General features: G+C 48.4%; 1 protein-coding gene across 2 annotated transcripts in view; it reads left to right on the plus strand.

Annotated features, from left to right (window-relative positions):
* The window catches only part of Map3k4 (mitogen-activated protein kinase kinase kinase 4), a 95,515-nt gene extending 82,690 nt beyond the window's left edge, over nt 1-12,825 (plus strand). For both annotated transcript variants that reach the window (XM_059272842.1, XM_059272843.1), the window contains 10 exons: nt 508-608; nt 1,133-1,213; nt 2,448-2,639; nt 3,589-3,659; nt 4,578-4,694; nt 5,398-5,557; nt 7,435-7,557; nt 7,956-8,062; nt 10,832-11,011; nt 12,325-12,825. In XM_059272842.1, coding sequence (XP_059128825.1) covers nt 508-608; nt 1,133-1,213; nt 2,448-2,639; nt 3,589-3,659; nt 4,578-4,694; nt 5,398-5,557; nt 7,435-7,557; nt 7,956-8,062; nt 10,832-11,011; nt 12,325-12,345 — 1,153 coding nt within the window. In that variant the 3' untranslated portion in view covers nt 12,346-12,825. The remainder of the gene's footprint in view (nt 1-507; nt 609-1,132; nt 1,214-2,447; nt 2,640-3,588; nt 3,660-4,577; nt 4,695-5,397; nt 5,558-7,434; nt 7,558-7,955; nt 8,063-10,831; nt 11,012-12,324) is intronic.
* Nucleotides 12,826-13,071: the final 246 nt, after the last annotated feature.

Genomic DNA, 13,071 nt, shown 5'->3' on the forward strand with positions numbered 1-13,071 from the left:
AGACATCTGCAGTCTTTTCAACCATGTAATGATTTCTGTGCTCTTGTTATAGTTAATTTAAATAGGATTTGTTGGCAACCTTAACTATCACTGGGTTTGGTTAATACCCCTCTCCATGCTAGGCTTAAACTGTGGAGCTTTCCATGCACTGCTGTTTAATTAGACGAGCTTTATTCGTGTGTCTGTTGTTAATGTAGAAGGAACACATTTTGGGGCCAAGACCCTACAGTCAGTCCCTGGGGAGACCCTGTCTCAATGGCTGCTCTAGTTATTTGGGTGATAGATTTTGTGGGGCTTACCTATGTGTTGTCCTCTGCCCACTAGATGCTAGTTGCACCCTCCCAGTCAGCAGTCATGAGTGTCTACAGACACCGCCATGATCCCCCAGGCAGTACTGTCCTGTTGGGCATCGGGATTCTAGAAGAATCTCGTAGACTTTTGCGTTTTACACTCCACTGACTTGATAGCTCAGTTGTTTTGTTATTGTTTGTTTTGATGTTAAAACAGGGGTTCCAGCGTCCCTGAAAACGATCGCTTGGCATCCATAGCTGCAGAGTTACAGTTCAGGTCTCTGAGTCGGCACTCAAGCCCCACGGAAGAGCGAGACGGTGAGTGTCACAGTGTCGGTGCGGTTTCCACCAGCACCCTGTTTTTATCTTAGTTCACCAGTTGTGATGTCCTTGAACAGGATGTGTGGGGAACCAGCAAGCCTCAGGGGAGGCTTAGCCCTGCCCACCTTGGCCTTTCAGTACTGCTTTGCATATTATAAGTCTTCTTCATTGTGTTTTCCAAACAATATCCCTCTTGACGGTTTAATTCTCCAGTACTCTTCCTCGCTTTAGAGACACTCAAATGTTATGTGTTTGTTGTAATACGGTGGCAGTCCCCCAAAGCTGCCTCTCAGACAGGGTCCCCAGAATCTTGTCTTCATGTGTTCTGTTGTCTGTTGCTTATGGAAGGTTCAAAACGCGGCAACAGTTTCTTCATTAAGTGCCGTTTTCTAGAAGCGAGTGGAGACATCAGACTCACTAGGAATGAGTCAGCAGTAGGAGCACATTGGTGGTGATTGTTTCCATTCAGCAGAGTGTAGTTTTTTCATAAATCTTAGTTTGTATGAACACCTCTCCTACAGAGCCAGCGTATCCCCGAAGTGACCTGAGTGGATCAACACGGAGAAGCTGGGAACTTCGCACACTCATCAGCCAGACCAAAGGTATGAGAGAAGAGCCACTGTTGATGGATGCTGTTCAGACTCTGAGTCGTTAGGTCTCCCCTGTTAACGTCTGTGATCTCACTGGTCCCTCTGACCTCGTTAGTTGCTGCCGTGGCCTTTCTGGACAGTTTCTGTTTTTCACAATAAATTCCAAGAGCCTTTGGGCATGCTCGTCCTTTATGCAGCACAGTCCCTGGATGTTGTATTTGTGAATGTAAGCATTCGTCTTCAGGCTGAGAAACTGGGGGAAGGAACGGTGGCTGGTGGGAGTTACCGTGAGGAAACTGTTCTGCCCGCTGCATTAGGGGAGAAATGGGGGCTTGGCTAGAATTCCAGGACAGTGACTGGGGCGCATGGAGGTATTAGATGAACATGGGGTTTCAGAGTGGGGCGGCGGCAAGAACGGCTTTGGGTCAACAGCTGTCAGGCCCTGTGCAGATTCATGTGTGCTGAGGGAGAGACTCAGGACCTGAGCCCAGAAACTGGGAACAGTCTCTGCCTCAGCCCACCCACAACCGTGTTCCCCTGGACACGGTGGTGGCCGGGACTCTGCCCTGCTTTTGTTGAAAACAAGTACTTGGTGGTCGGGTAAAATGGGGAACCGCTAGGACTATGGCATTCTCTGAAAAGCTGCTATTCCCAGTGACATACTAAAGTCCACGTCTTCTGGAGAGAGGCTCGTTGGTGTTTAAGAAATCTTTCCACAGTGGGGTCTACAGCCTCATGGTTGTGAAAAAACGTCCAGGTGAACCTGGTGTGTAGTATATTTGGGAAAAAGAAACAGTTAGATTTCCAGGTTTTTTTTTTTTTTTTTTTTTTTTTTTAATGTAGAAAGGAAGAGAACAAAATAAACTAATTAAAACATAAATTTTTGGGAATGCCACTTTTCAAATTAACCTTACAGCCATCCAGATCTTCAAAGATCCTTTTGTCTGCTGGACAGAGCTGAAGCTCTCGATCACTATTAAGTCACAGTTGTAGCCCATTGATAGTTGGAAAATCTTGAACGTTATCAGCTCTGGTGTCCATCAGCAGAGGATATGATAGAAAATATAACACATATGCGTGTGCATGTGTACACATAGCATGGAATACCATGCACTGGCTAAGAAGGAAATTGTGTCATGTGAGGCAAATGGATGGCGTCGGAGATCATGCGTGCTGTTTTCTTTGAGTCCGCTTGGAAACCAGCTTTCCCACATCCTGGGACTGATGAGTTCACGTCTCTCCGCAGACTCCGCCTCTAAGCAGGGGCCCATAGAAGCTATCCAGAAGTCAGTCCGGCTGTTTGAAGAGAGGCGGTATCGGGAAATGAGGAGAAAGAATATCATTGGTCAAGTTTGCGACACCCCTAAATCCTATGACAACGTCATGCACGTCGGGTTGAGGAAGGTGACGTTCAAGTGGCAGAGAGGAAACAAGATCGGTAAGGAAGCCGAGGGTTGCCCTGCGGGAAGCAGCTCTCTTCCCAGTGTTTGGTAGATAACTCTCTTTGATGTTTGGTTCCTAAATTGTCTTTAGAGAACAATAGAAAATGAAAGTTGAGAAAAGACTTTCAGGTAGGTCAGTAAATTGACTAATTTTGCTCAATAATTCCGTCAGTTTCCATTTGAGAGTTACTGAAATTTTGCCCTCTTGTTTGTCTGTGTTCTTTTATTCTCACAAGAGTATTTGAAAAGAGACTAGAAATAAATCAGGACAGGGTAGTCCCTTTTTTTATCCCCCTAAAATATTGCCCTGTCAATTGATTTCTAGGTGGAATTAACTCAGACTCTTGACCCACTTAAATGCATTTATCTCTCAAACTTTAAGTCTGAGAGGCAAACACAGTCGTAAGAATTTGGGGGAGCCCAGGAAACTAGATATGTACTATCTAGGACCAAACAGTCAAATAATTTATAAAACGTCTTCACTGTAGCTCTTGATCTCCTTCAGTAATTGGTTCCGTGGTTTAGTGTCCCAGAGCAGTGTGGGAAGATCGCCCTCACACTTGAGGCCCTGTGGCGGTGTGCCCAGAGGGTCAGACATGCTGCTGGCCACTCCTTTCTGCCCCAGTCCCAGCCCAGGCCTCTTGAGGGGAACAAGGGCTCAGAAGGATCTGGAAGAGCGGGCCACTTATTTACCTTCATAGCTGTCCTGTGGTTTCCCAGAGCTCGTCTCTGTCACAGTGACATTTTCAGGTAGGCCGTGTGCAGTGACATGCTTGCCCAGGACTTTGGGTACCAGGGAACACTGAGACCGCTTTGGTCTTACGTGGTGAACTAGAGCGAGCATAACGGTAGCTCTGTCCAAGCGTCCGAAGTTAGAGATTGCTGTAAGCTGCATTGACAACTGCTGTAGTGACTGGAAGCCTGGTCTGTTTGTGTTGTTGGCAGGAGAGGGACAGTACGGGAAAGTGTATACCTGCATCAGCGTCGACACAGGGGAGCTGATGGCCATGAAGGAGGTGAGTCATGGTTCCTTGGGCCTTTGGGTCAGATAAATCGGGGTGATTTAGGTTCAGGAAGGCCCCTGTGCATACAGCTGGCCCCAGGACTCTGGAGTCATGAGTTCCTTGGCCTAGGTCCTGAGTTTTAGCATTTGACATTTGGGACCAGGTGGCAGCCACCCTGAGATAACTTAGTGGAAGATGGATGGCCCTAGGAAGGACTTCCAGAGAGTGGGGTCTCAAGTAATTGAAATGCAAAGTGGGTAGGCTTGCCCTGTGGAGGCGGCTTGGGAACCTTGAGGAAAGCTTAGGGGATAGAACCGCCACTAGCACCCAGTGGATGCTTGTGAGGAAAAGACAATAAGCTTAAGAATTGAGGATGGGCAAGAGCAGGGGGAAACTGAGGAATGACCACTAGAGGGCTACAGACTGTGGGAACTAGGGGTGACGGGGGGGGGGGGGGGGTAAGGGGGGGAGCGTTGGTGACGGGCTGAGCTGCAGAGCCGTGAGTCATCTCCGAACTTTGGTGGTTTGTTCCTTGCTCCAAATTGACCAAATACATCATCATCCCCTTGTGTTTTAACGTTTATAAATTTTAATTTCTATCATCGTTACATACAGTTATAGTTTATAAAATGTATTGAGTATGTAGATAATGTGAAGTGGTTGAATCACACATGTTCATCACTTTGCTCTTTGCAACTTGAGGTGAGCACAGGGGCCGCCTGGTCTCACTCTTGTGGAGTCCGGTGGAGTCTGGTCAGATCCCTGTGTGTAGTCGGGGTTCCCAGGCTAACTGTAAGTCAGCAGGTAGTCAAAAGACCAGGTCACAGGCATGCTGGCCCTGGTCCTGTAGGCTAGGAACTGACATGTCGGAAGACAGCTTCCCACCCTCTGTTCACGAAGTATCCATAGTGATCAGTTTTCTTTCTCCAGATTCGATTTCAGCCGAATGACCATAAAACTATCAAGGAAACCGCAGACGAACTGAAGATATTTGAAGGCATCAAGCACCCCAACCTCGTTCGGTACTTTGGCGTGGAGCTTCACAGAGTAAGCCGGCTGCAGTCGCACTGTGTGGGGAGTCAGCGGGCCGCAGCACAGTGCCGTTCGTTCCGTGGCACAGCTCTTCTCATTGCAGAGCACAGTGACTTTGCCTGATGGTCAGGAAACCTCCATGGCTGCGTCACTTCTGCCTTCTCTCTGAATTCCAGGAAGGGCCTCTTCCTGAAATTAAGTTGCAGACTGTCATTAGCCCGATGTCATGAGCACTTACAGCCGCTGTGCTGATTGTCACAGCTATTAGACACTCACTCTTCTCTTGGTTTAATAAGCCTGTATGGGATAGGAACAACCTGAGACCTAAGATTACCCGTGTTGAGTGATGAGACAGAGGAGGAGGACAGCTTACAGCGTGCTGGTGAGGAGCCAGACCTGCCGGGAGTTGATCATCGTATGTTTTCAGTAATGCATTTGTGATTGACAGGGATGTTTCAGTACTTGATAATACCTGTAGGCATGGCTGTTACTCCCTGTCGAAGGTTGCAGGCAGGTAGTCTCAGGATGAACAATCCCAGACAAGAGGCAGGCAGTCCCCTGCAGGGGAGTCAGGCACAGCTGTACCACTCCCTCAGCACTCAGGGTGGAGTCCACACCCCACCAGGAGAAACACCGATTCCTCAGAGTAGGCCCTGGGGTTCCCAGTGTTCATGTAAGGAAATTCAAAGTGTTAAGTCTTGTTCTGTCCCCTCCCCAGGAAGAAATGTACATCTTCATGGAGTACTGTGACGAGGGCACGTTAGAGGAAGTGTCGAGGCTAGGGCTTCAGGAGCATGTCATCAGGCTGTATTCCAAGCAGATCACAGTTGCCATCAACGTCCTCCATGAGCATGGCATCGTTCACCGAGACATCAAAGGTACACCTCACCTGGCTTCCACAGGCGCTCGGTCTCCTGGGGCCCAGCCCATAGTAGGTTCAGCGGTGGTGGTTCCCGTGCCCACCTGTCACTTCTTCCGGTGGATGGAGGTACCTTTGCTTTAAGTGCTTCTCAAGTGGGCCTTGTGCCTGGAAATGGCAGCAAGCCCGGGTGTCCATGCATGAGTAGAAAGTCCTCGCTGGCTGTCACCTGTGCAGCGACGTTAGAGACATCGGTTTCCTGGAAATGAAGCGTGCTGCTGCTTCAGGTGCAGTTCAGTCTGCTTGGACACACTTGTGACAAAGCTCCCTTGCCTAACCCGTGTCAAGGTCTTTGGACATTAATGTCCAAATGCATGGTTTTTGTTTTTTCGAGACAGGGTTTCTCTGTGTAGTCCTGGCTGTCCTGGAACTGAATTTGTAGACCAGGCTGGCCTCGAACTCACAGAGATCCTCCTGCCTCTGCCTTCCGAGTGCTGGGATGAAAGGTGTGCGCCACCACCGCCCCGCCCAAATGCGTGTTGTAAGTGCATGAAGTGAGTGTGAATCCAAACTGTCTGTGAAACTGCACACAGCTGTGACTTTGGAAGTGAAAAGAAGTTGTCTACGCCATGCTTTTCTGTCTCAGGAGAGCAGCTGTGCTCCCATTTCAGGACCCTCACTGTAAGTGTCTGAGCCACACCATGACTGACCTTTTGAAGGAGTCTGAGAGACAGTTGGAGCAGGACACCGCTTTCACCCCTGATTGGCTCAGAGTTCCCCTGTCCTGTACTCTGAGGTTAGCCCAGACACAGTTAATCAAGAGAGACGTGTCTTCTGGTCAAGGACTAGACTCCCTTTCTGGGAAGTCCTTGGTTACACTGGAAGCTGCTTTGGCCTGGGCCTGAGGATTGTTCATGTTCTGCTGGGTATCTCACCCTGAATCCCCCAGCCTGTGCCACCCTGATGGCTGCCTTGTCTGTCTGCCCCATGGCTTTGTCGGGTCCGTCTGGGCATTTGCTTAGCTGTCATAGCTCTTAACCAGTTGTCCTGCCTCCCACACCACACTCCATTTCTGTACATCCTCACGGCAGAATCTCTGAGCCCTAAAATCAGTTTAGCTCATGGGTGTCCTCATCAAATGCTTTGTAGTTGAACATGGCTAAGAACAGAGAACAGTTTCAAAATGGCCACTGTGTGGTCCGTTGTTAAGACCGCCTCTGGGAGGCTCTAGCTGTTACAATGGATAGAGTGTCAGGAGCTCACTGCGTAGCTGAGTGTCCAGCATGATACAGTGGTACTTTGTAAAGTGTATTATATTACTTAATTACAGCAGTACTGTCTTGCCTGTAATGATCTAGGCTATCCTGAGATTTGAGCAGTAACCCCAGGTTCCAGTGGGAGTTGATACAGTTGTGTGTTGCTTGTAGGAATGTTGGAATGGAAAGTATACAGTACTATTTCTCAGTTACTGTTAGAATGGGCTCAGAAGTGGCCTTAGTGTGTGTCTCTTAAAGTCCTCAGTGTGTGCAGGTTCTCTTTTATGCATCCTTTCTCTTAGAGAAACTGCCCACAGCAAACAGTCCCAAAGTTCATTGACTGCCACACACATCTGGATTTTGTATTAAATCTCTCTATAAGTATGTCCGAGTTTTTAATGAATTATGTCTCTCAATTCAGAATGTGTCTGCTTTGATGTCAGTTAGTGTTGATTTGCAATAGTGTGCAGTTGTGGTCCGTAAATCTTCCTGTGGTTGCACATGGTAAATGAAATTTCAAAACTGTCCTGTTATTTAGTTTGTGAATGAAGTTTTTAGGTGTTTGGATGACCGAGGAAACATCGTGAGGTACCCACATTGCGTTTCAGAGCCTGCTCAGCAACTGACTATTTCTGTTTAGGTGCCAATATCTTCCTTACGTCGTCTGGACTCATCAAACTGGGAGATTTTGGATGCTCAGTAAAACTTAAAAACAACACGCAGACCATGCCTGGAGAGGTGAACAGCACCTTGGGGACAGCAGGTAAGGACTAGCCCAGCTGCCCACTGAGCTCTGACTTGAGGAAGGCCTCTTTCCCGCTCGGGACATCTGGTAGTTTACACTGGGGACTGAAGCTGTGCTCTTTTAAGTAACCACAGCTACATGGTAACCACTTGCTGTTATTGATTGGTTTGGTGTCCGGTTAAGTTTTCTGTTTTCAGTGAGATACAATGTATTGGAAGTGTTGACATTCAGAGTTGCTTTTGAAAAGAGAACTTTGTCCTAAGATGTCAATCAAGTTGACTTGGGAGTGCAAATTTTCAGCATTGGCTGCCTGTAACTGGGGGAAGGACATTGCTGAGGATTAATGGACTCCTTGGTGCTGTTAATACGTACTGCTGTGCTGTTAACCCTTGCTATCTCTGTGTTTGACTGTAAAGCTTACATGGCACCTGAAGTTATTACCCGGGCAAAAGGAGAAGGCCATGGACGTGCAGCAGATATTTGGAGTCTGGGGTGTGTCGTCATAGAGATGGTGACTGGCAAGGTAAGCATGCTGTGCACTTGGAGGAAGATGCCTCGTAGGTTGAGCGCAAAACTGAAGTTTTATCCTAAGTGCAGTGGATACCTTCCTCCTCAAGTTCGTTAGAGATTAATGAGGCCAATCAAAAGGCACTGTAAGATTCAGGGAAATGACAGACTGAGAAACACCTCTCTGTAAGACACACATCATAGAGAGCTCTTAGGGAATGTGTAAGTTTCAGCTTTGAAGTAAAGCATAAACCCACGCATTGATAACCACCTGATGTTTGACAACGGTACCGACAAACGGAGAGGAGACAGTCCGAGTGACTGACAACCATGTGTGATAACCACTGCTTTATTCACAGTGTCAACAAACGGAATCAGCTTAGGTGGCCCCTAACAGATGAGTAGGATAATGAAAATGTGAAATATTATTCAGCCATGGAGAGAAAGGAAATCATGCAGTTTGCAGGAAAATGGATGGAACCAGAAAATACTGAGACAGCATGGGCTCAGAATGATAAATATCACTTGTTCTTTCTCATATGCAAATCCTAGCTTCTAATTTTAATATATACATATTTATGTGGGAGTGGCTGGATATAGATGCCTGGAAACTAGAAAGGGTCCTGTGAGAATACAGATGAGACTTTAAGGATAAGCAGTAGAGAAGGCAGGAAACAAATCTAATAGGAGAGTGAGAAAGAAATGCTGGGCTGGGGGTGAGAGAGGGAGACAGGGAGTATGCAGTTGCAAAAGGACACATACGTCCAAAGCTTGCACATACACAAAACCTGCGCATGAATGCTAATGGCAGCTTTACTCAGTACCCAAGCCTGGAACAGCTAAGGTGCCTGCGGTAGATACGGCTCAGCAAACGACACTTCCCCAGTGGTCTGCCGGCCAAATGTCTCACATCCGTGCAGGTGACTATTACAGAGAGAAACGGGCTCTGGGTCCTCGGAAAGACAGGGAGGAGTAAGTGGCGAGAGGTGCCATTGGACAAAGGCTGCTTGCTGTGTGAGCTCTTCACGACACTGAGAGGCAGACCTATAGGACAGTAAAAAGGCTCCATGATGGCAGGCTTGCTGTACACACCTCTGTAATCACAGCACTTGGGAAGCTGAGGTAGATGGGTCATGAGTTTGAGGCCAGCCTGGGCTACATGGCAAGACCCTATTTCAGAACAGACCAAAGTTCATGGTTGCAAGAGTAGGAAATAAAGAGAGGAAAGGATTCTTGGGATGATGAAACTCTTCCTTAGTGCATCAGTGGCTTTCTCACGGTGATGACAAAGACCTTCAACATACAGCTTCGGGGAGACATCATACCAGCAGTCAGGAAGGAGGGGGCAGGAAGTGGAACCAGGCTATAACACCTGGAGACCACCCCTCACCCCACTCGCATCCCACCCCTGTGGCCTACTTCCTCCATGAATGCTCCACCTACTAAAGATTCCACAATCTTCCAAAACAGTGCCACTTGCTGGGTCCAAGCGTTCAAACATAGTTGCCAATGGGGGCAGTTCACATTCAAACCACTGCAGGTAATGGCTTCTCATCACACTTTTAAACCCCCAGAATGTACGAGACCCTAATGGTAGATGCTCATTAGCAACAGTGTAGGCATTGATTCACCAGATGTAAAAAATTATGGGGAGACAAAGGCAAGTTGGGGTGTGTGGGGTCCTACCACTCTATGGTCAAGTTTCCTATTACCTTAAACTGCACTAAGAAAGCAAGCCTGATTGTTATAAAGAAACACATGATCATCTCCATTATCACCAGAACAGTACATTCAACAGTGAAATTAATATTTTTAGCATGTGAATGACATAAGATTTATGATATTCACTCTGAGAGAGGTGTGAGAAAACAGACATACGCTTCAGACAAAAATTCAAAACGGAAGAATATTCCGGAGAACTACTTTTGTACTGATGAAACTTAAATGTACTTCACCTGAAACCAAGGGTTTTGCTTCTGATGAAGACCCTGCTGATGAGTCTGATGAGTAGCTGCACAAATGTGTGATACATTTGATAGTAATTACACAGACGTGTGTGTAGCATGTGTCTGCTGTCTGGTGTCATCTGTGCAGCACAAGACCTGAAGCCCGAGTCTTAGGAGACAGTGGGCTCCTTCCCAGCCTCCCTTGCAGCTGCTGAGCAGTGGGCAGTGAGAACTTGGTGAGGGTGGATGCTGCCCCTTCTCTCAGCATCGGAGTGGAAGGATGGTCGTGACGGCTGTCAAGTCAGGTGGGCTGAAGAGTACATGTTAGCAAGAACTGAAGACTAATATGTAAATTAGGGTGCATATAGACCTAGTTCGGTCCTCGGAATCTCCTTTTTCCTGTAGTCACAATTAAATAAGGTTTGTGATGATGGAACTTTCATAATTCAACAAAGTGGTCAAGAACTGTTGAGTTTGACCATCTTTCATTTGTGTGGAGGCAGCCTCTTGGTTACACTACACTAATGGTCCATCCCAGTGCAGCAGGCCGAGTGTAGCTGGCCGCCTGTGTTTAACACACAGTCTCACTGGAGCACAGGCGTGCATACCTGGTGTGTGTGTGTGTGTGTTGACTAGCTCTCAACTGTAGCTGGCCGCCTGTGTCCAGTCTCACTGGAGCAGGGTCACACTTGTTCATGTGTGTTGACCGACTCTCTGACAGACACCGTGTGGCCTCTCGCTGCCCCCAGCAGCTGCAGTTGTGACGCACCTGAGGAGGGACTGAGCATCTGGCGCTGTGAGCGCGTCATGCTGAGCCTGGTTCTTTCCTGTCTTTCCAGCGGCCTTGGCATGAGTATGAACACAACTTTCAGATTATGTACAAAGTGGGAATGGGACACAAACCACCGATCCCTGAAAGGTTAAGCCCTGAAGGAAAGGACTTCCTCTCGCACTGCCTGGAAAGTGACCCAAAGATGAGATGGACAGCCAGCCAGCTCCTCGACCACGCTTTTGTCAAGGTTTGGCCAATTGCTGAAGTTACCCTCTTCAGGGTTAAACACTTAAGTTCAGTTTTGCATCTGGCACAAGAAATTTGGAAACCTAAATATAAAATACTTATATCTATAATAGACAAGAAGTAAATGTCCTAAAGTGGACAGGAACTAAATGTCTTAATGTATCAGAGATTTGATTTCAGCTAGTAAATGTTCACGGAGGCTCTTGTACAGGATCCGTTGGGACATTGGAAGCACACTTGAGATGGTTGAGTGGATTTTAAAGAGATGAGCACAGTTCTTGCCCTTGAGATGTGTGGTCGGCCTGGACCCGGCATTGTGTTAAGAGCTGTGATGAAGGTGTATGTGACTTGTAGGGGGACTGAAGATTTGGAACTGGAAACCTGGAGTCTCTGAGAGGGTGTGGCTAGGCAGGAAGGGCAGACAAGGTGTCAGGCATGGAGAGGCTGATGGGGGTAGAGCCACCGAGGAGCTCTGTGTGAGTGAGGTAGGAGGGAGCCCAGGATGTTGGAAGTGGTGGAAGATGAGGCTGGGAAAGATGCAGGAGCAGCACAGAGGGATCAGTTAACAAGCAGAATGTGGCCGATGGTCCTTCAGCCAGGGTTCTTCAAGGAAGCCACACTGCAGGCTGAGGATTGGCTGGCAGAGTGTGGCTCTCGGCCATATTGAGGAGTTGGAATGGCCCTGGCTGAGGAGCAGGTTAGAGGTGTCTAGGGTGGCCCCACCCTCCGGCTTGTTGAGTCATGAAGATTGCCTCTACCACAATAGAGCCAAAGGGCAGCAGGTTGAGGGGCAGTCTGGGCATTGACGGTCTCTTTGGGAAGGTCAATTCAAAGTTTGTTTGAAACACTTGCTTGGGATTTAGGTGGGCGTTTGCTCACTTGGGGCTGGTGGTCAAGAGATTGCCACAGTACAAGAGTAGCAGAGGTTGGGCACGTGTTGCTGGGCACGTGTCAGGAGTGTGGTTGTGGTGATGAGAAGATGCCGCTGAGCAGCATAGCGGGACCCTGCCCAGGAGTCCCTGGTGGAAGGCCAGAGGGTGGAGCATGGGCTTCTGCACGTGGACTGGTTATGAAGGAACAGGGGTTCTTAGCTGTAAAATAGATGAACTGTGTTGCCCTGGGATTATACATTTGAGGAGGGAAGCCTGAGAGCAGCCCTGCCATCTGTCTGTCCCAGGGCTTCCTCACATGTCGAGGCTGGTGCAAGGGGACTACTAGGCCTCGCCTGTGGCCGGAGCTGAGCATAGGCACACGGGCACACACATGAACATGCTGGCACCAGCAGGGGCTCAGCTTTCTCTTGCTTCCTCACAGGTTTGCACCGACGAAGAGTGATGCTCACCAGCCCATGGCCTGGTAGTGTGTGGACAGAGTCCCCTGGTCACTACTGTATGTAATATTTACATGAAGACTGCCGAGCGCAGCCCAGCCTCCTTAACCTCCGAGACTGAGGCCTGCCCAGGTGACCGCCTCACTGCTGCTCCCGTCATCCGCTGGAACACAGGACCCTCGAGGGACAGTGCTGAGGAGGTTAACGAAGCTGCGTGTTAAGTGCCATTACTACTGTACACGGACCGTCACCTCCGTCCCTCACGGGACTGAGAACCATGACATCTGTGTCGTGTCTTTGAGCTTCTGGGGTTCAAGAGAACATGTAGTGTTGTCAGGTGTCCAGGACCTCGTTTTAATCTCCCGTTTGTTGAGTGCTCTGACTGTGAAACCTCCTTGTTGACAAGCTGCAGGTTTGTTATTCAAAGGCTCATGAGTGAAACTGAAGAAAAGGTTCTTTTTCAATAAATGGTTTATTTTAGGAAAGCTAAGTCAGCGTCTCTTACTGGCTTGCAGTTTAAGAGCTAGCAGGATGGGGAGGAGGGGGTCTGTTACTTGGCTCTGTGTTCCTCAGTAGAAATGGCACAGGCAAGCTTACCCAGTGGGACACCAAGCCAGGTGTGTCCCACCTGCAGCGTGTGAGCTTGTGCGTCTCAGGGTGGCCCTGAGTGTGGCTCTGTGTTTGCAGATGACGGCTTATCACCGTGTTTAAGATTGCCAGCTTGCCAACAA

Source organism: Peromyscus eremicus, chromosome 8b (assembly GCF_949786415.1).
Source record: "Peromyscus eremicus chromosome 8b, PerEre_H2_v1, whole genome shotgun sequence".
Lineage (NCBI taxonomy): Eukaryota > Metazoa > Chordata > Mammalia > Rodentia > Cricetidae > Peromyscus > Peromyscus eremicus.